The following is a 25,795-nucleotide window of genomic DNA, read 5'->3' as shown; positions in this document are numbered from 1 at the left end:
TTTCTGTGTAAAGTGGGAGTATAAAAGTTGCCTGGTAATAGTGGAAGGGGAAATGATGAAGGCTAATCTGGTTCATTTTAATTTGGCAGAGTTCGATGTTATTTTGGGGATGGATTGGTTATCCAGGCATCGTGCTTATGTCGCATGTTGGGAGAAATTTATGACGTTCAAATGGCCTGGACGACCGTCGATCACATTTTAGGGTGAGCGACGAATCCTTCCTAATAGTATTATTTCTGCTATCCAGGCGACTAAATTGTTGAATAGGGGATGTGTGGGATTCCTAGCCCACGTAGTGACGATGGATAAATCTTTGCTAAGTCCTAAAGATGTACCCGTGGTGAAGAAATTCACTGATGTATTTTCGGAGGATTTACCAGGGTTACCACCTGCGAGGGAAATTGAATTTACCATCGATTGACTTCCAGGTACGGACCTTATTTCTTTACCACCTTATCGAATGGCACCAGCAAAGTTGAGGGAATTGAAGATTCAACTTCGGGAGTTTGTGGATAAATGTTGTATCCAGCCCAGCATGTCTCCCTAGGGCACTCCTATTTTATTTGTCAAAAAGAATGATGGATCGATGAGACGTTGCATCGACTACCGGCAGCTGAACCGGGTGACGGTGAAGAACCGTTATCCCATGCCTCGAATCGATGGCCTATTTAACCAGCTGAAGGGTGCTAAGGTGTTCTCTAAGATCGATCTTCACTCTGGTTATCATCAGCTGCTAATTCGGGAGAAAGATGTACCGAAGACTGCCTTCCGCACTAGGTATGGACACTTTGAATTCCGTGTCATGCCTTTTGGATTGACAAATGCACCTGCAGCATTCATAGATTTAATGAACAGAGTCTTTAGACCGTATCTGTATCGGTTTATGATTGTGTTCATCGATGATATTCTGATATATTCTAAGAGTGGTAACACATACAGGAAACATTTAAGGTTGGTGTTGGAAAGGTTAAGAAGTCAGCAGCTGCATGCTAAGTTCAGCAAGTGTCAGTTTTGGTTAAACCATATCAGTTTCCTCAAACATGTATCTGCTGAGGGAATTGGTATGGATCATCAGAAGGTGTTGGCAATAACTACATGAGAATAACCAAGGAATGTTATAGAAGTGAGGAGTTTTCTAAGTCTGGCTGGCTATTACCGACAATTTATTCATGGTTTCTCAACAATTGCCCTGCCTTTGAATAAGTTAACTCGGAAAGAGGTTAAGTTTAATTGGGATGAAGACTGTGAGTGGAGTTTTCAGGAGCTGAAGCAGCATCTCACTCAAGTACCTGTTCTTGCTCTCCCGGAAGATAGCAGTGAGTTTGAGATATACACGAATGCATCTCTATCAGGTCTGGGTTGTGTATTGATACAACATGAAAGAGTCATTGCCTATACTTCCAGGCAGCTCAAGATCCACGAGAGAAACTATCCTACACATGATTTGGAACTTAGTGCAGTGGTGTTCACTCTGAAGATTTGGAGACATTACTTATACGGCGAGAAGTGCCGCATCTTCACTGATCATAAGAGCCTCAAATATATCTTTACGCAGAGAGACTTGAACTTGAGGCAGAGAAGGTGGATGTAACTTATCACTGGCTATAATTCCACGATTGAATATCATCTCGGACATGCCAATGTAGTGGCGGATGCACTTAGTCAGAAATATCACGAACAGCTTGCATCCCTTAGAGCTATCCATGTCCCGCTACTATTTTTTCTTTGAGAAATCGGTGTTACGGTGAAACCGGGTGATCAGGGAGCTTGGTTGGCACATTTCCAAGTTAGACATGTTTTAGTGGATATGGTCTGAGAAGCCCAGGAACTTGATCATGAATATGCTGACATAAAGATTTCGGTGGATAAAGGAGAAAATGAAGATTTTAATATCCGAAAGGATGAAGCATTAATGTAGGGAAACAGATTGTACGTGCCTCAGGATAACAAAGTAGTGAAAAAGGAAATCTTGGATGAAGCGCACATTTCAGCATATGTCATGCATCCGGGAAGCACCAAATTATATCGCATTATCCATCTGTTCTATTACTGGATATAAATGAAGATCTGGGGGATTATGTGAGTAGATGGAAATGATGTGACGGATTATGTGAGTAGATGTATCATTTGTCAACAGGTGTAGGCCGAGAGACAAAGACCTGAGGGACGAATGCAAAATCTTCCGCTACCAGCGTGGAAATGGGAAGACATCGCCATGGATTTTGTGTATGGATTTTGGAAAGCTTTTAATACTGTCATGGGTACTCGATTGTTGTTCAACACTGCCTACCATCCACAGACCGATGGTCAGTCTAAGCGGACAATTTAAACATTGGAAGACATGTTGAGAGTGTATGTTATCCAATGGGATGGTAATTGGGATAGCTATCTGCCGTTGGTTAAGTTTGCATATAATAACAGCTATCATTCGAGTATCGATATGACACCTTATGAGGCTCTGTATGGAAAAATGTGTCAGATGCCGTTATGTTGGATAGAGGTCAGCAAACGAGTGTTACTAGGACCAGAGATTGTGGACACTACTAATGCTAACATCCAGCTGATTAAAAGAAACCTAAAAGCAGCTCAAGATCGACAGAAAAGTATCGTGGATAAATATTCCAGGGATAGTGAGTATAAGGTTGGTGACTTTGTGTTATTGAAGTTGTCTCCCTGGAAGGATGTTGTTCGTTTTGGTAAGCGAGGAAAGTTGAGTCATCGATACGTTGGTCCCTATCAGATTACTGAGAGAATTGGTGCAGTTGCCTACAGATTGGAGCTACCATCGGAGTTGTCACTGATTCACAACATTTTCCATATTTCTATGCTTAGGAAATATGTATCAGATCCCTCTCATATCATTTAGTTAAAGCCGCTGGAAATGAATCAGGATGCTAACTATGTCGAAGAACCAGTGGCTATACTTGATTGACATGATAAAGTGTTGATGAACAAAGTTATTTCGTTGGTGACGGTGCTTTGGAGGAACCACGCTGCTGAGGAAGCGATGTGGGAAACGAAGGATTTGATGAGGAGTCAGTATCCGTTTTTATTTGCTTAAGGTTGTAAATTTCGGGGACGAAATTTATATACGGGGGGTAGATTGTTACACTCACCCCCACTTATAAATGTAATTCTATAATTCTCCCCAAATATTAATAGAATTATCAATTTGGACCCTATTCCTTTACTTAATCAAGATCTAAAAAGGAGATTTGTTCTCATCCTCAAACTGCCAAGTGGCAGCACCCCATCACCCCTCACGTTTCTCTCTCTATCCCCTACTTGTGACCCCTTTTTCCTTTCTCTCTCTCTGTCTCTGCACTCACTCTCCCTTCCCTCTCTCGAAACCTTCTCATCCCTCTCAATTCCTTTCACCTGTGAACACCCAAGTACACCCACACCCTCACCATCGTTCACGCATCATCATCGTCATTAGCATTCCGCCATCTCTCTCTCCCGTCAATGTGAGGAGCGATGGAACCCAGGAACTCTCCGATAAGATTCATTCGTTTTTTCGGTTAAGCAAGTTTTGGATTTTCCTCTCTTTTCGTTCTATTACGAAGCTTGAATGAAATTGTTAAGTTTTAGCTCATTTTTATCAAGATTATAGAACGAGATCGGCTCAGGGGAAGGCACACCCATCTCCGACGAGCCCGTGGTTGTCGAGGGATTTTCCAATCACCTCCGACCGTTCTACGCAAACCAAAGGTATAAAAACACTCATCTCGTCTAGTTCTTCATTTGATACCTAGATCAGGGTCTAGAATGTGCGTTTGCAGTCGGCTGGAGTTGTAGAAGCTCCGGCGTTCTTCTTCGTTCAACCAAGGCCTTCAGGCTGTTTTTTAAACCCACAGACCTTAAGCCCGTTTTGTTTCAGCTCATTACCCTAGCCCGTTCCCTTTTTATTTTTATTTTAATTCCTTAAAAACCCAAAAGGCCTTCAGGCCGTTTCATTTAGGGTATTTGGCCCGTTGACTAAACCCTAAACCCTTTCTAATTAGGCACTCAGGTCGTGTGTGGGTCTGGGCCGAGCCTAGAGACCTTCTAAACCCCTAAGAACCAGCCCACCTAATTATCTAAACCCAAACCCTTAGGCCCAATTGGCCCAACCCTAAAGCCTTAAACCCGGTCCAACCCTAAGCCCAGACCCGTTTGACTCGGTATGACTGTTAAGCCGGTCAACGTTGACCATTGACCGTTGACTTTGACTTTCGGGTTGACTTTTTTGTTTTCGTCTGAGACCTCTCCTAGGCTAATTTCGACGTTCTGTACCCATTTCTGAAGTCCGTTTTCCCAAATTCAATCGTTTGAGTAGAGTTTGACTAAATGTACTCCTTTATATGAATATGTGTGATTATTAGCGGTGATTCCGTTATTCCTTTTCGGTATGGTTTTGCACCAACGATGTACGGTGAGTGGACCCCTTCTAAAAATGCACGTTTTAATAGTAGAAATGCATACATGAAAATAATGATTTAACAATTATGTTCTATGAAACGATTTGAGATAACATGCTTACTGAGGCTAGTTTGAATTACTTCTATTTTTCCTATAACCCGTGTTCTTATAAAATATATGATGGATGACGATATGATATTTAGAACATGTTTAAAATACCTCTTTATAGTATAGATGATGGATGACTTTATACTATAAAGTTGTTTTTCAATATATATATGTTCAATGGTTTTGTACTTACCTAGTGGTCATTTCCGTTACGGGACGTATGGATATATTCCGATCCGTCCCAGGCGATGGTTTGGTGTTGGCATAGGGCCTGGAGTGTGTTTCCTCTGGCTATTTAGCATAGGACAAAGAGCCGGCATGGGGCCTATAATGTGTTTTCCTCTGACTATCTGCTCAGAGATGGGGAGCCGGCGAGCCGGCATGAGGCATGAGGGTTATTAGACATTCACTAGTGAATATTATATATACAAGTTATGATTTGAGACATTGCACGACATGCTAGGTTTCGGAAAACCTATGTCGATCATGATATATGTGTTTTCATAAAACCTAAGGGGTTAATATGTTGATAACAGTTTTATTATTATTATTATTATTATTATTATTATTATTATTATATATATATATAAACTTGGTCCACTCACGTTTGTTTTGCGCTCCATTCAAGACCTTATAACGAGGAATACGATCTGAGCTACGAGGAATTTCCCTACCAGTGATTTCGTGTTATATCTTCTCTGCTTCGACACCTATTGTCACACCCTGGATCAGGCTCCACCACATCCCGGGCTCGACTTCACCGTAGCACAATATTGTCCGCTTTGGGCCCAAACCATGCCTTCACAGTTTTGTTTCTGAAAACTCACACGAGAACTTCCCAGTGAATCACCCATCATGGGATTGCTCTCGCGCGAACTCGCTTAACTTCGAAGTTCCGATGGAACCAAAAGCCAATGAGCTCCCAAAAGGCCTCGTGCTATGTAGAGATTTGAATATACATATAAGGTTTACAGGATCCACTCCCCTGGGCGATATGGGATGTTATAATTCACCCCCCTTAGGGGCCCGACGTTCTCATCGGCACACTTCCGGCCAAGGATTGACTCTGATACGAAATTGTTACATACCGGCCCGAGCCCCTACCACATCCCGTGCTCGACTCCACCGTAGCACGATATTGTCCACTTTGGACCCCGACCACACCCTTACGGTTTTGTTTCTGGAAACTCACACGAGAACTTCTCAGTAGGTCACCCATCATAAGATTGCTCTCGTGCGAACTCGCTTAACTTCGAAATTCCGATGGAACCCGAAGCCAGTGAGCTCCCAAAAAGCCTCGTGCTAGATAGAGATGGGAATATATATATAAGGCTTACAGGATCCACTCCCCTGGACGATGTGGAATGTTACAAGATTTTTCTCGTTTTAAGTAAATCTAATATATTTTGTGTAAATAAGTGTCTGTTTATACTTCAAATATATATAATTTCATTATAAACTACAAAATAGAATGACGTATATAATGAGATATACATATAAGGCTTACAGGATTCACTCCCCTAAGCGATGTGGGATGTTACAAGATTTGTCCCGCTTTAAGTAAATCTAATATATTTCGTGTAAATAAGTGTCTGTTTATACTTCAAATATATATAATTTCATTATAAACTACAAAATAGAATGACGTATATATTATAAAGTATTGGAACATAATGAAAACATGTCTTCGAAACTACTAGCAATCTTCAGAAACTGCAAAATTTCCTCGTCATGCCCTTTTCCGATGAGAGCTTTATCGATGGCATCCTTGGTTCGACCAGAACTAGAGAGACGATTCACCCAATCCACTACATTACCCTTGAAACCTTCATCAGCAGTGCTGACTTCAAGAGGCTTTTGCCCGGTTGCCAGCTCCAGAAGCACAATTCCAAGTCCATAAACGTCCCCTTTCAGTGAAGCAACCAGAGTACTCGGATACTCTGGAGCTACATAACCAAGTTCTCCCAAGTCTCCGTTAACAAAACTGCTCTCCTTAGAATCAGAAGCCGTGAGCGTTGCCAATCCAAAATCCATTATCCTAGCATCAAAATCCTCGTCGAGGAGGATCACATTGGAGCATATGTTCTGATGCATAATCGGAGGTTGGCAACCGTGGTGAAGCCAAGAAAGTCCCCTGGCAGCACCCAAACCGATCCTAAACCTAGTCGACCAGTCCAATCCCTCACCACTTCCGTGCAACAACGAATGCAAAGTCCCACTCGACAAGTACTTGTACACCAAAAGCTTCTCCTCCTCCACAATGCAGAACCCCAAAAGGGGGGCCAAATTCGGATGTCTAAGTTGTCCTAACCGGTTCATCTCCAACCGAAACTGCTTCTCACCGAGCTTACAAGCACTAAGCCGCTTAATGGCCAGCGCCGACCCATCAGGCAGCAGAGCCTTGTAAGTTGTCCCTGTCCTAGTCGAAATGATCACATTTTTGGGGCTAAAATTATTGGTAGCCGCCATCAAATCCGCCAACTTAACCTTCACAAGTGGCTTCTGAAACAAGGAAACCTGAGTAAGCTTATGAGCCCTCAACCTCTCAGCCCAATCCTCCCTCCCAACACCATAACCTCCCGTCCTCCGCCGCTTACTCTGCCTCACATGGTACCACCACCACAGCCCCAAAAAAGCCAGCAAAGACGCCGCAGCGCCAAAAACTCCGGCAGCAATTATAATAGTAACACTCTTCTTGCTCAGACCACCACACTTCGACCCGAGAGGCCCGCCGCAAAGGCCGCTGTTCCCGGCAAAGTCCGCCTTATCAAACCCGTCGAAAAACGAAGGGATAGACCCCTTCAACTTATTATTCGCCACTGAAAACGTCTTAAGCCTACCCAAGCTAGAAAATTCATAGGGAATCGGACCCGAAAGCTTGTTGTCCGAAAGGATCAGAATGTTCAGATACTCACAGTGCTGCAGGTCCGGCGGGATAGCGCCGGAGAAGTCGTTCCCGGACAAATCGAGGGTCACCAAAAAGGGCAACCAATCGCAAATATCCGGGGGAATCGGCCCGGAAATCTCGTTCCCGCCGAGATCCAGCTTCGTGAGGCTGGCGCAGTACTCGATATCCTTCGGGACCTCGCCGGTGATCTCCATGTCTCGGAGCTCCAGACTAAAGATCCGATTCTCCCGATCGTTCCAGCAGGTGACGCCAACGAAATCGCAGATGAATCCGACGGTGTGGTTCCTGAAATCCCAAGACGCCAGCTTTCCGAGCGGGTCATTCAGCGACTGCTTCAGCCCCTGAAGGCACCTCACGTCGTCTTCGACCACGGCGGCGTAAGAGCAGAAATGGGTGCTCATACAGCCCCATAACAGTACCGGAATCCAAATCCTGGCGATGCGGGAATCCATATCCGGGCAATTCAGCAGGAAAAACAAATTGTGGGTTCTTCTTGGTGATGTCTGAAATGCTCAAAGGTCCGAACTTTTCAGTCAACTTTGCACGTATGATCCTGTAAAGGAAGAAGAACGTGCGATAGACAAGACGAGGGCCATTGACTTCTCTGCTTCTCTGTCTGAAAGTCTGAAATTATCAATTTATCAGTACAATCCAGTCAAATGAGTTGCTTGTAAAATCTTGGGTTGAATTTCTTCTTGGTTTAGTGGACAGGTGTTCAATTTAATTACTTTTTAATTGAGGGATTATTTGACCAAAAGGGGTGCCTAGTACACTACAAAATGAATTGAATATGATACTTCCTTAATTGTTTAACTAACTTCCAATTAGTTTATAATTAATGTGAGTTTTATCTAAGGAAAACTAATGAAAATAGCTTGAAAACTTTGAGTTTTAATGATAAGGACAAAATAAATGATAAAATGAATAGTACCAGGATTGACTTTTTAGTGTAAAAATGTGATTTTTCATTAAAGTGAACAGTACCGGATACTTTTCGTTAAAGTTCCCTTTTATTTATGATGATTTGTCCTTTATTGCGCAGCCAATCAGGGTTGGGCATTGGGCAATATGCATCTTTGACTGCCACTAGCTATTAGCTAGTGGCTAGTATATTGGGTTGGAATTTATCTTTAGTATTGCTCCTCTACTTATCATGGAATTTTTTTTTATTGTGACAGAAAAACGAGTGATATATCAAGTGTTTTTATGTAAGTGGTGAGAAATTTTATTTTTTAGGTTATTAACTTTTTAACACACATATTACATCATTTACATAATGATTAATGACATATGATGTACCACCTCTTATGCTGAGCACACTGAAAAATCTCTCATTATCTAATTTGTTTAGCTTCTAGTTTGGTCATATCATTATGATTTCTAACGTCATATTAATTTCAAAGCCTTGCTAACTACTAAGGCATGCTTAGACTCTTGTGACATTCTATTGTCTACAGAGAGAAACTGGTAAGGATGATGTTATACACACACTTCTTTTTACATTTAACATACTTCTCTTAGTTTTTTCCCATAGATCGAATGAATTTAAAAAAAAATTATCAATGAACAAAATTTAATAAGGGTGTGTGAAAGGTAGAAATAAATGTGTGAATAGCATTACCCAACCATAATGCTACAATAAATTTGTAAATGACTCATTTTATATAAAATTTATAAATTTCTTCACATGCATTTCAATGCCTATGAATGTCATTTCCAATCCCTTAATATTTTATAATATATTATTTAATAATTTAGTCTAAATGTCATCGTAGCAATCCAAAACCCATAGTGAAACTTGGAATTGAATCATTTCCTGAGCCCAAGGAGAGAATCCTCCTGATCAAGGAACATGGGTCATTAGATTTTTATCCAACAACTACAAATAAGGGGTCCTTTTAAAGTTATAATAATTATAATCATTGGATGAAAATCCAACTGCCCACGTTCCTTGGTCAGGAGGATCCCCTCTTTGGGCTTAGGAGAGGATCCAATTCCGTGAAACTTTATACGAAGAAGTTTTGACACATGAGGTCGTTATTCTAATGTGACATGTCAAAACTTAGAAGCGTTCATAATAGAACAAGGTTGACGTACAAATGTTTGGTCAAACCAACTAATTGTGTAAACTAAATCGTACTAAAATATAATCACGTGATATAACAGTTTATTTGATGTGTTATGAGCGGATGTTTAATTACGACATCATAAAAGAAGAAAATATCACCTCAATCGTCTCTGCGTATTGTAACAAGTTTGACGAGTAATTTCACGTGGCTGTATTCTAATACAACGAAATAATATTTCCGGTCAAAGCATTGTAATTCAAATTGAATTAAGGGGCAATTAGGTAAAATTAGATAGAGAACGGACTTTCAGTTTCCTAACGGACATGGGCGCACGCAATACAGCCAACTACCGAAAACTCCCCCCAAGAGAAAATGGACGACGAGGCGCAGGTGAAATTCCCAACCACCTTCCACTACTACTGGTGGCGCCACTACCATCTCCGCCACTCCCGCCGCCTCGATTTCAAATCTTTTTATTTCATTTTGTGAAATCCGGCGCTGATTTACTTTGTTTTGCTGTTGATGGTGCAGAAAATGGTGGCTCTGAAGAAGGCGTACGCGGAGATAATTCTGAACACGGCGAAAGAGGCGGCGGCGAGAGTAATGGCGTCGGAGCGCAAGGCTCTTCGGTACCAGCACGATCTGCAATTTACGAAAGGCGAAGCGCTTCGCGTGCTTTGCCGCTTAAAGCAAATGCTCGATTCCAAGGTTTGTTTCTTTCTTATTTTTCTTTTCTTTTATTTTTTTCCTTCTGAATTTTGCATCCTTGAAGTTGAAAGTTCTGTTTTTTGAACCAGTTTTGATGATCGGATTCTTGTTCTTGGAAAGAGGGGTTTTTTATTTGTCTATACTAAATGGAATCATCAATCTTGAATCTTTGTGATTTTTTTTTTTTTGATGGAATGTGTATGTGTTTGAATTCTGGAGGTTGTAATTGCGATTCGTTTTCGCGAAAGAGGCCATTTTCTGTTCTATTGAACTTAGATGAAGCTTCACTTTCAAAATTGGGTGTCTTTTTGTCTGCTGTAAAAGCAGTTTTCTATTTCTAAAAGCAAGAAAGCTCTTTGTTAATGTTTAAGCTCTGAATCTTTATAATCTAGTTTGGATGGAATGTGACTGTGTTAGATTTGAGAGTAATCGTGATTCGTAGTAGTGAAAGAAGCCATTTTCGGATATTTTGAACTTTGAAGAAGCTTGACACTTGAAGTTGGGATTCTTTGTGTCTTCTGTTACAACAACAACAAAGCCTTTTCCCACTAAGTGGGATTCTTTGCGTCTTCTGTTAAGGCAATTAAATTTCCCGAAAAGCAAGAAAGCATTTCCTGAACGCTAACTACTTGTTAGGAATGTCAATGTCGTTGTTTAGCAGTAAGCTCTTTGTTGATGTTAGCTCCTTGTTGATGTTCAATCAATCTACACATTTTTAAACTCCTGTGATGTATCTGTTATGCCTTGTCTAAATTTTCAGGTTCCCCCCTTTGTGATGTTTGGTGGTTTATACTGGCATCGTCTGGTGTTGCTTGAAGGTTCTTTAGATTCTCTTTGCAATAACACATGTGCAAATTGAGTGATACAAAGAGTTTTAGTTTTTACCTTACGGAATTTCTACTGATCACTACTCCTTGTATTTACTATAAGTGTTTTTATATTGGATTAATCGATATTTTAATTGATGCAGACTAGTGACGCGGAGATAACATCTTTGAGCCAACAACGAAAGATTGAAGAGGTTGAAGCGCAGCTCCAAGAGGCGGAGGATATCATAACTGATCTGAGATCAGAATTGAAACAAGTATGGAGTGAATTGGAGAGGCTAAATAACAACCAAGTGAAGCCTTTGGACGAACAAATCATGAGGGAAGATACATCATTTTCTGACAATCCGACACCTGAGCCCATCATACTATCTCCTTCAGGTTCAGGACATGAAACTGTTCCAACTTCAGGCCCAATGAACATCGAAGTAAATAGAGGTATTGAGCATAAGTTCTTTAATGAAATGAAACAAAGTGAGCAGTTAAGTGTTCCTGAATTGGATAAATTTTATGCCCCTGACTCTGACCTTGCCTCAATAATCATGAGCCGTAAGGAGCCAGAGCTGCTCAGAAATGGGTGTACACAGAGAATCCGTGCATTTGAAAGAAGCTTAATTGATGAGAAAGTGCTGCCTTCTGGATACGTAGACAATCACAATTCCCCTGGGAAGAATGAGTTGGTCATCAAAGAAATTGACGAGGAAGAAAGGTGTAATTCGCCCTCTTTTAGCGACAACAGCATGGAAGTAGTTAATGGGTTATCTGTGGGAAAAACCAAAAGTCATGCTAAAGTACACACATTACGCAGAAGAAAGACTCGATTTGGGAAATCCAAAACTTCACGCCGATGTCGTCCTAGTGAGCTCGTGAAATCTCACCAACCAAATTTTGTTCAATCTCATTGCAGAATATATTCTCTGAATGGAAATGATGGATCCCCTAAAGAAGCTTGCATCCTGCCCTCTATCAAGACCGAGAATGTAGCCATGACAAGAAGTTCCAGTGAGTTGGAAGAAAGTTTGCAGCATAGTAGCTGCTATTTCATGGACATAGTTAAGAATATTCCGAAGGGAAAAAGAAAAAGGAAAATGAAAAGTAAGGATGGCATTACAACCTCACTCACGAGTACTGATCAGCCGTCTTCTGTTCTTTCCCGCTGCAGGACTTTTGCATATTTACATCATGGTGGTTTGAAATCTTGGGAAGATCAACCAAACACAACTGAAAATGAGGCTAAGATGAAGCCATTGCCTCGTCTGGATCCTGGGTTGACATTAATTGGAAGTCATGTGGATCCTATATCAGGGTCAGCTAGTGTCAATGTGAGCATGAAGGGGATCAATAGATCTGGAGCTGTCCAAGATGCAGCAGACAAGGACATGGAGTTGATAGATGTGCCTGTGTTGATGACGGAAAGTGATGCTATGGAGAATTCAGAGGCTCCGAGTTCTGCACTCAACCTTGGTTCTGCTGATGTATCACTAATGAACTCTGAGTTAAAAACTGTCAAAGTATCATTGATGAATTCTGAATTAATACATGTGAATGCATCATTGATGAAATCTGAATTAAAAGATACAAGTGCATCATTGATGAGTACTGAATTAAAAGACGCGAGAGCATCAGAACAATCAAATGGTTCTCCTAGTCTTGTGGACAACAGCAGACTTCTCAAGTACACTTTCCAGAGGAAGCGCAAGAATTCCTCAAGAAACCCTGGTGAAACTGCTGCCTTTGAAGAGAACACTGCTAAGAGGAGGACGGAAGAGAAAGAATGTGTTGCACAACAGCCACAAACGACAAATGAATTATCTTGGGACAGCCGGCGACTAGCTCAGGTTGCTCGACAGGTTGGTTGCCAACAATCCTTTTCTTCACTCCTTCAATTTGAATTGAAACTGAGATAGCTTGACCTTGTTTTTCATAACTGTGAATTGTATTAGCACGCCAACGGCTAACTGCTAAGGTCACTTTGCACTGTGTTTGGGAAATACTTAGGCTGGGGAGGAAAGTAGCTCGATTAGGCAATCATGAACCACGACGTGTTACAACTCGCACATATTTGTTAAAATTTCATAGAGCACAACAAATAGAGTCAAATATTTTAATGTTTCATTGAAACTCAGGATCTTTAATTGAAATGATCTGAAGTATGTTGTAGAGCTTTAATTCCCAGGGATAGAACTCTAACATGATCGCTGAAGATGGGAACTTAGCCGCTGTTTTCTCCGCATATTTATGCTTTGATATATGGTTTGTCTGTAAAATCTTTATTTTTGGGGACTAGAAGTATCTTATGTAGCCTCTATAACTCTATAATCTATATGCTTGTTAAGTTACTGCTACGGGGTGATTGATCTCTCTTAATCTTTCATTTGTTGGCAGCTCATATCGTTGTCTGGGAAGAGATGGGATTAACAACCCCCGATCAGAGGTAGTTTTCGAAAGAGAGAGGGCAAGAGAGAGATTTATAAATCTGCAGTAATATCCGTTCATTTCTGTTAGTTTTCTAATTTGCATTTGAATGCTATTTTACAAATCCAATACCGGTGCCAAAGCTAACAGGTGACAAATTCAATTCCTGTCAAAACTTCCCCTAAGATGTCTTATTTAGGTCAGTTTGGCAAAAGGCAGGTGTGTCCGCCTGCTTGCACCCAAATCAATCCCTCGTAGATTAGACTAGTTTAGATTTAGAATATCACATTTCAAGCCAAAAGAATAATAACCAGTTCATAGCTGTCTAGTTTCTGAAAATTTGGGCCATTTCTTATTTGATTCTTTTTTATTTTGTTTTGGTCCGCAAAAGGGTGCAATCTAAAGCGATGCAATTCGATTCCAAAGGTCTACCCACAGCATAACAGCTGGTTATTGCATTTCAGTCCGGTTCGGTTCGATTTTAAACCATGCAATTTTTTTGTCCAAACCAAACCAGGTTCAGCTCGACCGGTTTGGTTGGCTGGACCATATTAATGTAACTGCTAAGCAAATGAGATTTGTTGAGCCACAAAGGCAAAACACTCCTCCAAAGAACTAGGGAATTGTCTAGGTAAAAATACTTGGTGGGAGTTCATGAATTCAAATCCTTTCTTAATTTTTGTGTCGAAAGCTTAATGGAGCAAAGAGTTCTGGCCCTTCAAGAGAGAGAAAGAGATTTAGGCCGCTTAAAGACTGTATAATTTAATTGATTAGTTTAAATTTCTTGATCCCTCGGCTTTGGACAGAGATCCGAAAACATTTGAAATCTGAGTTAGTGAGGCCATTTTGCCTGGTTGAGAGAGAGAAGGCAATTTGTGTTCCCTCTAATATTTTATTAGTAAAGCATATCTCATCTTCCTATGAAAATTTGAAAAAAATCCAGAAACCGAAAAGAACCAAAAGAACGATTGTCTGGTGTTGACAATGACAGCAGCTGCCGATGGTTGTGATGTAATTACGGTGGCATGTGGGGTCGTTTTCTGATGATGAAGCAAACAGGCGTGCTTTTTCGACCTTCACGTTCCATAATTCCGTTGCCCCTCCGTTACGCGGCAAGTCCCTCTTTTCCAACTTCCAACTTCCAACTTCGGATTCGAGTAAAAAGGCACGCGCCTTTCCTTACCTTGGTAAGTGATTCCTACTTCCCTTAATTTTTGCTTTTCTCAAAATAGAATTCTTTTTTATCTTATATTTTTTGTATAATATTTTATAATATTATTACGACAATTAATGTTGATTATCAAGTGACAAAGCCTCATTAGCATTTATCTTAAATCTAAATCAAATAATTTATTTTTCTCAATTTCATAGAATCAAGTAGAAGATCGATCTTGATAATCCAAAAAGTAATGATACTTGTTTGGGCACACTTGGATTAAAGCCAAGCACCAAAAACAAGGGAAAATTTTCGAGTTAACACGATATTTTGTTGCATAATTTCATTTATCATATTACTATAAATTACGTAATAGATGAGATGGCGTGATGAATATATATATATATATATTCAATTAAATCTACGGATGTCTTCAAAATCAAACATTAGAAACTTGCATGGTTAAATCTAAAGTAGGAGAAATTGTCAAGACTATGTTTGATAAGAACTGCAAGGCTGCCTGACTATGACAACATTCATTGAGAATATATTTTTGAGAATTTAAGCCCAGCTAAATTGCCAAAATCAAGAGAAACATTTGAGGGTAATTGAGGATGTCCTCTATCGTACTTACTCTCATGATCAAATATCACGTAACAGGTGAGATAGAATGATAAACATATACTCTGATTACATGCAAGAATATTTCATGAACTAGCTAGAAGGCTAAATCTAAATAGGAGAAATCATATCATAACGGGAGTAAGATTCTCTCACATCCAAATCCTCTCTCTTCCCCACCTCATTCCTTCTTGTCGTTTTCTCTGTAAATAAATCATCACAAGATGTTAACGCAACTTAATCGAGAACGTTTAAATAGGAAGAAACTGAAAGAGAAGAAAAATAAGAGAAGAGAGAATCCGGATCCTTCAAATGGTTCCAGTGCAGGTTGCTGATGGGAAGTACATGGAGTGCAGGGACTGCAGGCTTTAGTGGATTTATGTCTAAATGTCTCCCCTCCCCAAGCAAGCTTAAGACATGTCTCTCTGATCATCACAGCTGGCCCCTGAAAAGTGAAGCGCACTCACAAATCCCACAAAATCCGCTCCTTTGCCCAAGTACAAATTCGTGACCGTGTTCTCGACACACTGAATTTTTTTTTCTTTTTAGATAAATCTCATTCCCTTGGTGTATATAAACCAAAGAGATGATATCACAATTTATACATGTAGAATTTGAACATCTTAAAAAACCAAACGCATCGATCACATGGAGAAGTGGAGAGAGAGTGGGAGAGTAAACACAGTTTTGTTCACAGCAGGAGCAGCTGTGGCAATGGCATGTTTAAAACGTGTTATATTAATGGTGTTTCTCATGGAGCAATGGCGGGCGTCGGTTTTCCTTCTGCTCAACCTCGTCCTCCTAGCCATTGTCTTCACCTCCATTTCTTCCGGGACCTCAAATATTAATCGGAATCGAGATTGCGAAAACGACAATGGCGAAGGGATCAAAAGCAATGGAGGGGGAAAGAAGAGAAGAGAATATCGGTGCCAATCTGCTCCTCAAGCGGTTGAAGAAGTTAAGGAATGTGAGGATGAAATGTGCAAGAGCTCAGCGCGCGGCGGCGGCGAGAGCGAGCAAGAGCGGGATGAAGACGATACGGAGGAGGAGGAGGAGGAGGTTCGGAAGCTGTCGGAGGAGGATTTGAATGAGAAAGTGGAAGCTTTCATCGTTATGTTCCGGCAGCATTTGGTTTCCGATGCAAGAAATTGATTGAGGTTTGAAGGGTTTAGGGTTTCAAAAAATCAGCATTCTGATGTTCAAACCTGTAATCTGTTTAAGCTATTGATCTTGGTTCACTCTTTATTTTTTCCATTTTCTTGATCAAAAGTTTCACTCTTTTATCTTGATTAAATTCTTGGATTTTACAACATTTTGATAGAGATAAATAAATAAAATGTACAATTTGATCTTTTTTAATTCATTAGATTTGACAGCTGAAAATTAAAAATAAAGTGAAAAGTAAAACGAGGTGTATGAATATTATTCCCAAAACTTTGAGTGTACCTTTTATATTATAACCTTGTAAAGAGATTTGTGTGTATTATGATATATATTCTTATTTTTATCTATGTTTTCACATGATGAAAATGTTTTCTTATGTACGAGATCACGTGAGAAGAATATAGATACGAACCCGAGCCCGCCATATGTGGGTAGCAACAATAACAATTAACTAAGGTTCTTTTTCCCACCCAAACAATTTTCCAAACACTTGACAAGGTATTCAATACTGTGAAAATGGGTGCTAAAATGGGAGGGCAAGATCGTAATTTGATGATTAATAATTGGAAAACGAAGCAAATGGGTCCCCAGTGAAGGAAGGTTGAGGAGTAAGTAAGCATCTCATTATAGTTCCAACATGATCCTCTCCGATCCTTTTAGGGTTTGTTTGTTTGCCTTCACTAAATATTTTTGGTCTGGACTGGACTAGCTATTAATCGAATATCGTGTTTGTTACATGCAGGAATAGATTTAATGAGATTAGAGCCGACTAAGTCCTTAGTTAGAAGGTCTTAGCGAGACGCCCTAATAAGCACAGGATTGCTAAGACCGTTCGTGTCCTCATCCAGTTGTTCTCCTCGCTTCTTTGTTTTGGTCTGGTCAACTGACCTCGCCGACCAACCCATCGATGGCGATGGCGACGATCGTCGACTAGATGTACTTGTTTTCGGCTCCGCACTTCTTCGACTTCATAAAGGACGAGAGCGAAGCCGAGTCTGCCATAGAAAGCTCTTCACTGCCGACGGCATGGTCATTCACGTCGATTGGAAGAGGGGATGAGGATGGTTCATCGGAGAAGAGAGGTTAGATGAGGAGATTATGGTGGGCTTGCGGCTGGAGGTTTGATTCAGATATGAAGGATCTCAATTAGGCAGAGGTCTGATAGACTGATTCGCTTTTTTCCATTTTTTCCCACAATTTTTATTTTTATTTTTTTAATCTTTTTCATTTAGGGGAAATTTATTGGCAGTGTGGATTTATTGTTTGGTTTGATTTGAATTGGGCATGGAAATCTTTGGTTTTTTTATATAGAAAACGAACTTATGGATTGGATTATGAGCTAATTTGCAATTTCTCCTCCTTCGTATTTTTCAATTTAGGATTTGATTGCAGGTTAGTTAGTATATGATGTTGTTGCATGAAATTGTGTTGCTATGATTGTATACGGTCCATTTTTCACTGTTTTCATTATCCTTTTTTTAGTCCGACATAGCATCAAACGCTTCATTACGTTAATCCAGCTTAATCTATTCTAAGCCAGTTCAGCTTAATCCTAAAAGTTAATCCGGTCCGAGATAGTTTGGTGCAACAAATGCACCCTTAGTGAGGATCCTGGAGATTCGTAAATCGTGTTCGTTCATCGTACATCATGCAGTTAGTTTTTATCAAGTATTCTTTGTATTTAACATTAAATAAAAATATTTAAAATAATTTTTGACCGTACGATGTACAATGAACGGATATGATTCACAAATCCTTGGAATCTTCACAAAGAGGATCCGGATTCATTATAATTTGAGGTAGAAAGGTACTGGAATCGCATCTATTTCGTTCCATGTATCCAACAAAAATATATACCTTGTTTTATTATTATTTTTCTTATGAAAAAAGGGAAATACATTAGATAGAATGACTTCAGTTCCGATGGAATCAAAGAGATGGGCACTTTTCGCCATAAGGAGGCAGTGACCCGTCGCCATAAGGAGGCAGTGACCCGTCCCAAATATGAAATCATTAAAATGAAATCCTATGCTGGTAATTATATCCGCCAACAAGATTGCTTCTCTATAAACTAGACCCAAACAATTATCTAATCGAAGGAGAATGTCTTAAATAATACTTTTTGGGATGTGCTATCCACACACCCTAAATTACTTCTCACACACCTTTGTTAATTTCTGTTCGTTGATATTTTTCAATTCATCCAATCCAACGACCAAAAATTAAAAAAATATGTGAAAAGTAAAATGAAGGATGTGAATATCACACTCCTACTTCTTAGTCGTCAAAAAAAAGGCGCGAGACCCTTTGTATTTGATATATTTTCAGTATGATAATACTTTGTACTTTGGGTCTACATTATTGAACCTCCACAAAAAGAAACCCATAAAAAAATTAAAAATTAATACTTTGTACTTTGTGTCTACATTATTGAACCTCAACAAAAAGAAACCCATAAAAAATAAAAAATTGGATTTTTTATTTATTTTTCTTGCAATTGAGGATAAGTTTGGACCAGATGATATCCGACCGGCCTACTTAAAAGACCACCCTAGATGCTAAGTTGGGTGGAAAAAGAAAAGGACTTGTCTGCCCTCTTAGTTATGGTGCCCTTCCATGCCCTCCTATTTTGTGCGGTCACGGTTAAACCACGTCAATATTTTATATTAATTTTTTAATAAGATAATAAGACAAAAAATAATAAAAATATAAAATATTAACGTGACTTAACCGTGACCGTACAAAATAGGAGGGCATGGAAGGGCACCACAACTAGGAGGGCAGACAATCCAAGTCCAAAAAAAAATGAATTGAACAAAATTGTGCAGCCGACAAAAACTGTGATCTGTTATAATGATAAATTTTGTTAGATTAAATATCAAATTAAATACGAATCTACACTATCATACAAAAATTTAACATTTTTCCACTACTATAGTAAGGGACCATTTGATTTTAGGAAACTTTAATGAAAAGCTCTCGGTACTGTTCACTTTAACGAAAAACTACATTTTTACACTAAAAAATCAATCCTGCTACTATTCAATTTACCCTTTATTTTATCTTTACCGTTAAAACTCAAAGTTTTCAAACTTTTTTCATTAATTTTCCTTTGATTTTAACCGTTTCACTTTGATTTTTGTATTTTCTTATTAAAAATTTAAACGGTTAAAAGACCTCAAAATTGCTCTAGAACACCATAAAAAATCTTCGTGTATATATTGTTTTGTCATGTTATGTACTTCATGTGCTTGCACAATAAATTCAAACGTACAAGTCGCTAGTGTCATTACTACTACTATGGGCCACATATCCATGCTCCCACATGGACTGATGGTGAGATGATCTGTCATTAATAGTTTTGTTTTTGGCTATTAATCCTTGTTAGGGGTTTTTACAACAACTTATCATATATAAACCAGAGTCCTTAAGCTTAATCCTTCGCGAGACTCGTTTCTATCATTGGCTTAACACCTATTTACATACGAGCTTTACAACTGTCTTAGCTTATCATATTTTCAAAGGGTCACTCATAAATATGCAGTACAACGATCGATCAGTAATTTACGTACATTCATCAATGATCGATAGACAACCAGTATAAGTCAAACAAATGATTAATCAAAAACACTATGAATTGGTTCCTTAGGTTCATTTCGTTTAATTAAGGAGTCAAGATCCTCTCTTAATCTCTATGTCCGGAGCTCAAGGACCCAAAAATCCGAGCCATTGAAGAGAGAGAAAGAGGGATTCAAACTCATGGTTTGTGTGAAATGAGCCAGCATAATGAGCTAATGAGGATCACACAATTTAAAATGAGTGATCCAAATCTCAGAAATTCTTTAGCTTCAAACTTAAAATTCAAAGAGAATCTCAACTCGTAATTAAGGGGCAGCAACGTACGAAGAAAGAGATTCTAGCTTGTTGATTGGACTTGGACCACTAGCCTATAACTTGGCTTTAAATTGTTTGATTTGGACATGTAATAAACTTGTCACGCAGAAATCCCACAACACCAACGTGACAAGCACCAACCTAACCAACCCTAATAAACCAACCAAATGATAGAATCACTGCGAGGCCAATATCTTTCTTCATAGCCCTATTAATCCTCCATTTGTTATCCTAATTCCAACCCACCTTTTACTTCACCCGCACGGTATGTTTTCTCTCTTTTGTTTGCCGCCGGATCTGTATTTTCCCTCAGCTTCTTGTGCTTGTCTGTTTCTACGCTTTCAAATCCTTGCGAATACGGCGGGTTACACAATGATCTTACGGCTAAATCCGCGTTTTGTTTTCGTGTCCAGAGCAATGCGACTTGAAGCCGCCATGGTAGGAGGGGAACAGCTTTCATCTGATCAGCAAGGTGCAGGAACAGCTTGCATGGACAACGAAAGACGGGATGGTTAGGGATGGACGGAGAGGATCATAAATCGAGGAGAAGGTTTAGAAAGTGGTTCAAGAGAAAGCATAAGAGAGCTGACCCCTATCAACTGAGTCAAGTTTCAGGTTTTGTTTCTTCTATCTATGCATCTGATATCGACTTCTTGTTTCTTCCCACAGCGTAAGTTCAATCCGGACTGAAGTTTACTCAACTTTTCTTCAGATGGGTGCAAAGATGAAAGCGGAGATTACTTGGATGATATTCTCTTTCGGTCCATGGAGATGGATCCAGGCACTTCAACTAGTGAGCTGAGGTAATTTTTCGATTTATGGAAGAAACAAAGCAACGAGAAAGTGTATGATCTTCGTAGTACTCCGTCTGATAACCATTTTCGTTTGTTTTAGAATCTTCGTGGGAACTTGGAATGTTGCCGGACGGTCTCCGGTAGGGAGCTTGGCAGTAGATTTGGATGAGTGGCTGAATCTTAAGGATGATGCGGCAGACATGTATGTTCTCGGGTATGTTATACAAATTTCGACCTCAACATTACTTATAGTTTCAGGATATCACAAGCTAGAATCTCAAAACTAGTAATTTTGCTTGCAGATTTCAGGAGATCGTACCTTTGAGGGCCCGAAATGTGATAGGAGCGGAAGACCCAACCGAAGCAAGAAACTGGAACCTGCTGATAGGAAAAGCTCTCAACGAAAAATTCGGGTGCCCTTGGTTGACGCCCATTGTGAATCCAATTTCAAGTGAGAACTACCACTACGTGCAAGTTTCCGAACCCGAACCTGAAATCACGAGAGAGCAATCAAGAACCCTGCATGAAAAGCCAAGGAGTGTGAGCAAGTACAAGCTGATGGCAAGCAAGAAGATGGTAGGAGTCTTCATTACTGTATGGATGAAAAGTGAATTGGTAAAAAAATATGACATTTCAAATGTTAAGGTTTGTTCCGTGGCCTGCGGCATCATGGGTTATTTGGGAAACAAAGGCTCGGTTTCAGTTAGCATGACGATTGAAGGAACTAGTTTTTGCTTCGTTGTAGCCCATCTAGCTTCTGGTGAGAAGAAAGGAGATGAAGGCAGAAGGAATCATCAAGTCGCAGAGATTTTCAAGCGAACTTCTTTCCCTCGATCGCCTTCAAACGACGATATTCCTCATCCTCTCACCATCTTAGGACACGAGTAGGTGTTCCTCATCCTAAAACTGACAATGATAGAAGGACAAATTTGACAACTAGTAGTTCAAATTTTTTTTGCTTTAATATAACTATATTGCATACCGAGCAAGATTTAGTAAGTAATCAAAATTCGATACTCACAGGAGTCAGTCAAAAATTAACCAGATTTCAAAACCAATAAGGTATCTGGCTGACCCAATTAACTTGATGAGTTAAAACTATCGAAGAATGTATGAAGTCATCCTTAACGAGCTAATTTTTCTGTTGTGAAACAGTCGGATTTTTTGGTTTGGGGATCTAAACTATAGGCTATACTTGGAGGACAATTCAGCCAGGCAGCTGATAAGGAAACTAGACTGGAGAGCATTGCAAGAGTTTGATCAGCTTCGTATGGAACGGGAATATGGTGGGGCATTTCAGGGTTGGATGGAGGGAGCTTTAGAATTTGCACCTACCTATAAGTATTCTTCATCAAACTGCAATCGCTATTCAGGTGGGCTTCCAAGCAGATCAGGAGAGAAGCAAAGGACTCCAGCATGGTAAGAACCACCACCATGCTACTAGATGTTTAGCTCTCACAGATAAATGTGGCCACAACACAATAGACCAGCGATAGCTTTACCTTAGAGACTCATGAGGACCTACCCTAGACTAAGTTATCTACCCCCGATAGGCCTCCCACGAGCCTTTATCTACAAACAGCTTAACTTTCTTTCTTCTGCGACATAAAAACTAAAGAGATAATTTGATTATGGTGGCAGGTGCGATAGAATTATGTGGTATGGAAAAGGAGTGACACAGCTCTCTTATTTCCGTAGTGAAAGTAAGTTCTCTGACCATCGCCCTGTCTCTGCCCTATTCGCAACACAGGTAGACGTACTGCAATCTACTAATCCAAGAATGGTTTCAATTCATACCGTTCTTCCCATCATACCAACTCTTAAAGAAATTGTAAGTTCTCTCTAACAGTGTCAAGTATCAGTACACTATAGTCACGTTCAATTTGAGTTTTATAAGGAGATGAAGCTTTTGTTGTTGAGTAATGAGAATACATTTACCAATGCAGGTACAGAGAGACCGTGACGAAGAGGCCAGTTCTACATTATTATCAATGATCTTAAAGGATATAGAAGAATCACCAACAGGAAATGCAAGTTGTATAGATATAGATGACAGTGGTTGCAGCTAGTGTCTAGCAAGTTGTGTTCTTCGATGCATGCTCTCAAATGTATAAATAGAAATGAGCTGAAATAATATATAGAAAGGTTTAAAATGAAAATTCAGCGGTACGGAACCTTAACAAAGTCAGAGGCAAACTGCGGTCACTGATAAATTCTGTAAGAGTGCCATAGATTTATAGTTCTTCAAGTTCTCATTTGCAGTACATTACGTGTTAGGTTAAACGAACATATAAAGTGTAGTTATGTGAAGTAGATTATTACTTACAAAATGTTAATTTGCCTAACTTGACTGAATCAATCCACCCAGGATCTCCACGTTGTCAAAATGACAACTGGGACAGACATCTGCTCTGCAACGTCTCACCAACGGTAGCACAGATCTGTTCCAATTCTGAAGTCTGCTTGTTTCCCGTCAAAGGCAAAACATATGTAGGTCATGCTCACAAATATGGCATTCAGCGGAAAACTAGACCTTAAAATCCAACATAGCAATTGAATTCTAGACTAACTAAAACAGGCATTCACTTAGGAAGAAAGCTGTCCAAGAAGCTTGTACAAATAGCCGATGTGGATTTCTGTTGCATTCAATTATGGCAGTTTTCAAAACGATGAAGAATTCAAGCAGCCAACTGTTCTTATGATTGTGCTTAAGCATTGAACAATTTCTGTAACCAATGTATTCTTGAAAAGGATATCTTGTCAAATCACGCACTTCTTTCGTTGCTTTCAACGTCTCCTCCATTAAGAACACCTCCCTTCTGCAAGCACTCAGCGCCTGCTGGACCTGCAGAGGCAGAAGTGCCAGACAATCCAATTACTTAAGCTAAGCTTTTATCAAACTGTAAAGTTAGCCATTTGTAATGTTTCAAAGACCGATTTCTTCACCTGCTTTTGAGTATTCTGTTCAGCTTCATGTTCTTCTTCCGCTTTGGTTGTCTGAGACACCACACCAGCAAGCATATCCTCAAGTTCTCTTAAATCACCTTCAGTAACCTCCTCCTTTCCTAGCTTGGGATCTTCTTCTGAAACAAAATTGCAATTTCTTTCAGTTTCTACCCACATTACATTATGGGATCATTTTGTTCCAATTGTGAGAGAGATTTCTTTTGAAGAGTAACGAGAGATGGAGGATTTTAATCCATAACAAACAGAAAATTCAACAAATGAATTGGAATAAGATGGAACAGCACCTGTTACGAGATCAATTCTTCTGGTAAATGGCTAAACGTACACAGGCCATCACCTTCTGCACTTCCACTGTACTCTTCCTCATGAATATGGCCAGCAATTGACTCTTGGAACCTCCTGCATTCACAAATGCGAAAGTAGACTATAATGGGGCACCAGAAATACGTCACGCATTCCAAATTATTTGTGAACTTCTTAAGAACTGCAGCTTCGTCGATCAATTCATAAAATGTGAAAACTGATCAAAGCAAAATTCAGTTAACTGTCTGTCAAGATTACGAAAACGCCTCCTCTTCTTCGTTACATGCATAAAATGTAGCATACAAGTACAACATTTTCCTTCTAAAATGAAGCTAACCTTATCTTAGTGTTTATCTAAATCATTTCACTTATAAACTCGTCTCTGCATAAACAATTACTGAAAGTAATTAATAGGAAAGCAATTAGATTTCGAAAAGAAATGGAGATGTGGAATTTAATCGAAAAACAATTGAGATGAAAATTTCCTACCGCGAAGCAGCTTGTTTGTTCTTTTGCAAGATCCAAGCACAAAAATAACACAATGAGGATCAGTAACCAAACATTTTAGCTAACTAATTACAAGAAACTGAAATTCCAAATACCTTGAGAGCTTCGACTTCAGATCCAACGGCGGAAATCTCTTCTTGTGTATGAGAAATCCTCAACTGAATTTCAAAAATCAGATTAAAACCTAATCACATCAAGAACAAAATCACTCAATTCAAAAAATGCACAAAAATAACGAACAAACCTCCAGCGTTTGAATTGCTGCTTCGTTCATCGCCAATTCAACTTCGTAGCCTTTGATCTCTTGCTCGGTGTATTCCTTGGCGCGCTTCGCTTCTTCGAGCTCTGCATTTGCAACTTCCAGCTCGGATCCGAGCTCGTCGATTCTCTTCCTCAGACTTACCACTCTTCGCTCTGTATTTCTCAAATCGTGCACATTAAAGTTCTTCAGTTCAATGTCTAGCTAAATTTAGTGAAATAAAAAAATCGGAACTCTACTTGCTCGTTTCTCGAGAAAATTGATTTTTCAAATTTTCCTTTTCATCCACATTTTCTCGGGAACCAAACAGAGTAGCGAATGCAGAACGGGAAAAGGTGTGTAGGTAAGAACTGTACCTCCGTGCGACTTTTCAGATGCGAAATCGTTAATTAAGTTTAGGAGCTGCTTCCGAGCGTCGCTTCCCGCCATGACTTGTGTGCTTCTGTTTCGCGCTTCTTCCTACTCAAACAGTCTCAGATCATCACACTCGACCGCGGATCTATTTTCTCATATGCGAGATCATAAATTCATAATGGTCTTTCAAGCCCAAGACTAGGCCCATTACCCTTTTATTAAAGGGAGTTTTAACGAAACACTTTCTGTACCGTTCACTTTTAACGAAAATGACATTTTTACTTTAAAAAGTCACTCCTAGTACTATTTACTTACAACATTTTTTTGTTTTTTTATTAAA

General features: G+C 39.6%; 5 protein-coding genes across 7 annotated transcripts; 3 read left to right on the top strand and 2 right to left on the bottom strand.

Moving 5' to 3' along the window:
• Positions 1-5,961: 5,961 nt before the first annotated feature.
• On the bottom strand, positions 5,962-8,109 carry LOC126610424 (inactive LRR receptor-like serine/threonine-protein kinase BIR2). Its single transcript, XM_050278472.1, has 2 exons — positions 6,191-8,109; positions 5,962-5,968 (listed from the first exon to the last, which is right to left on the bottom strand). The coding sequence occupies exons 1-2, from the start codon at positions 7,867-7,869 to the stop codon at positions 5,962-5,964; spliced, it is 1,686 nt and encodes a 561-aa protein (XP_050134429.1). The 5' UTR covers positions 7,870-8,109.
• Positions 8,110-9,784: 1,675 nt separating this feature from the next.
• On the top strand, positions 9,785-13,565 carry LOC126612222 (uncharacterized). 2 transcript variants are annotated; one of them, XM_050280582.1, is made up of 4 exons: positions 9,785-9,876; positions 10,018-10,194; positions 11,165-12,871; positions 13,407-13,565. In XM_050280582.1, the coding sequence occupies exons 1-4, from the start codon at positions 9,859-9,861 to the stop codon at positions 13,437-13,439; spliced, it is 1,935 nt and encodes a 644-aa protein (XP_050136539.1). In that variant the 5' UTR covers positions 9,785-9,858; the 3' UTR covers positions 13,440-13,565. The 2 variants fall into 2 exon arrangements, with proteins under 2 accessions (XP_050136539.1, XP_050136540.1); XM_050280583.1 differs by lacking the exon at positions 9,785-9,876 and adding an exon at positions 10,955-11,012 and having other exon boundaries at positions 9,883-10,194.
• Positions 13,566-15,741: 2,176 nt separating this feature from the next.
• Positions 15,742-16,572, top strand: LOC126612223 (uncharacterized). Its single transcript, XM_050280584.1, has one exon. It carries the CDS (start codon positions 15,862-15,864, stop codon positions 16,363-16,365), a length of 504 nt encoding a protein of 167 aa, XP_050136541.1. The 5' UTR covers positions 15,742-15,861; the 3' UTR covers positions 16,366-16,572.
• Positions 16,573-20,383: 3,811 nt separating this feature from the next.
• LOC126610655 (type I inositol polyphosphate 5-phosphatase 4-like) lies at positions 20,384-23,224 on the top strand. 2 transcript variants are annotated; one of them, XM_050278759.1, is made up of 9 exons: positions 20,384-20,536; positions 20,685-20,886; positions 20,984-21,074; positions 21,166-21,279; positions 21,368-21,949; positions 22,089-22,127; positions 22,221-22,484; positions 22,707-22,896; positions 23,012-23,224. In XM_050278759.1, exons 2-9 carry the CDS (start codon positions 20,790-20,792, stop codon positions 23,132-23,134), a joined length of 1,500 nt encoding a protein of 499 aa, XP_050134716.1. In that variant the 5' UTR covers positions 20,384-20,536; positions 20,685-20,789; the 3' UTR covers positions 23,135-23,224. The 2 variants fall into 2 exon arrangements, with proteins under 2 accessions (XP_050134716.1, XP_050134717.1); XM_050278760.1 differs by lacking the exon at positions 22,089-22,127.
• Positions 23,225-23,271: 47 nt separating this feature from the next.
• Positions 23,272-25,555, bottom strand: LOC126610656 (MAR-binding filament-like protein 1). Its single transcript, XM_050278761.1, has 7 exons — positions 25,458-25,555; positions 25,087-25,256; positions 24,938-25,000; positions 24,825-24,844; positions 24,370-24,431; positions 24,012-24,148; positions 23,272-23,910 (listed from the first exon to the last, which is right to left on the bottom strand). The coding sequence occupies exons 1-7, from the start codon at positions 25,528-25,530 to the stop codon at positions 23,635-23,637; spliced, it is 801 nt and encodes a 266-aa protein (XP_050134718.1). The 5' UTR covers positions 25,531-25,555; the 3' UTR covers positions 23,272-23,634.
• Between the last annotated feature and the right edge of the window lie 240 nt (positions 25,556-25,795).

The sequence above is a fragment of the Malus sylvestris genome, chromosome 17 (genome assembly GCF_916048215.2).
Source record: "Malus sylvestris chromosome 17, drMalSylv7.2, whole genome shotgun sequence".
Taxonomy (NCBI): Eukaryota; Viridiplantae; Streptophyta; class Magnoliopsida; order Rosales; family Rosaceae; genus Malus; species Malus sylvestris.
The sequence above is the reverse complement of the archived record's forward strand: the minus strand, read 5'-3'. Positions and strand labels throughout refer to the sequence as shown.

Excerpts from the sequence above, each read along its gene's own strand:
- LOC126610424 (XM_050278472.1), bottom strand. The coding sequence starts at position 7,869 with ATGGATTCCCGCATCGCCAGGATTTGGATTCCGGTACTGTTATGGGGC.
- LOC126610655 (XM_050278759.1), top strand. The coding sequence starts at position 20,790 with ATGGACGGAGAGGATCATAAATCGAGGAGAAGGTTTAGAAAGTGGTTC. Across the intron at positions 22,128-22,220 it reads CAGATTTCAAAACCAATAAG|TCGGATTTTTTGGTTTGGGG; the intron begins GTATCTGGCTGA and ends GTTGTGAAACAG. Across the intron at positions 22,897-23,011 it reads TACCAACTCTTAAAGAAATT|GTACAGAGAGACCGTGACGA; the intron begins GTAAGTTCTCTC and ends TTACCAATGCAG.
- LOC126612223 (XM_050280584.1), top strand. The coding sequence starts at position 15,862 with ATGGAGAAGTGGAGAGAGAGTGGGAGAGTAAACACAGTTTTGTTCACA.
- LOC126612222 (XM_050280582.1), top strand. Across the intron at positions 10,195-11,164 it reads AGCAAATGCTCGATTCCAAG|ACTAGTGACGCGGAGATAAC; the intron begins GTTTGTTTCTTT and ends TAATTGATGCAG. Across the intron at positions 12,872-13,406 it reads TAGCTCAGGTTGCTCGACAG|CTCATATCGTTGTCTGGGAA; the intron begins GTTGGTTGCCAA and ends ATTTGTTGGCAG.
- LOC126610656 (XM_050278761.1), bottom strand. The coding sequence starts at position 25,530 with ATGGCGGGAAGCGACGCTCGGAAGCAGCTCCTAAACTTAATTAACGAT. Across the intron at positions 25,001-25,086 it reads CAGCAATTCAAACGCTGGAG|TTGAGGATTTCTCATACACA; the intron begins GTTTGTTCGTTA and ends TTTGAAATTCAG. Across the intron at positions 24,432-24,824 it reads AACAAACAAGCTGCTTCGCG|GAGGTTCCAAGAGTCAATTG; the intron begins GTAGGAAATTTT and ends TTGTGAATGCAG.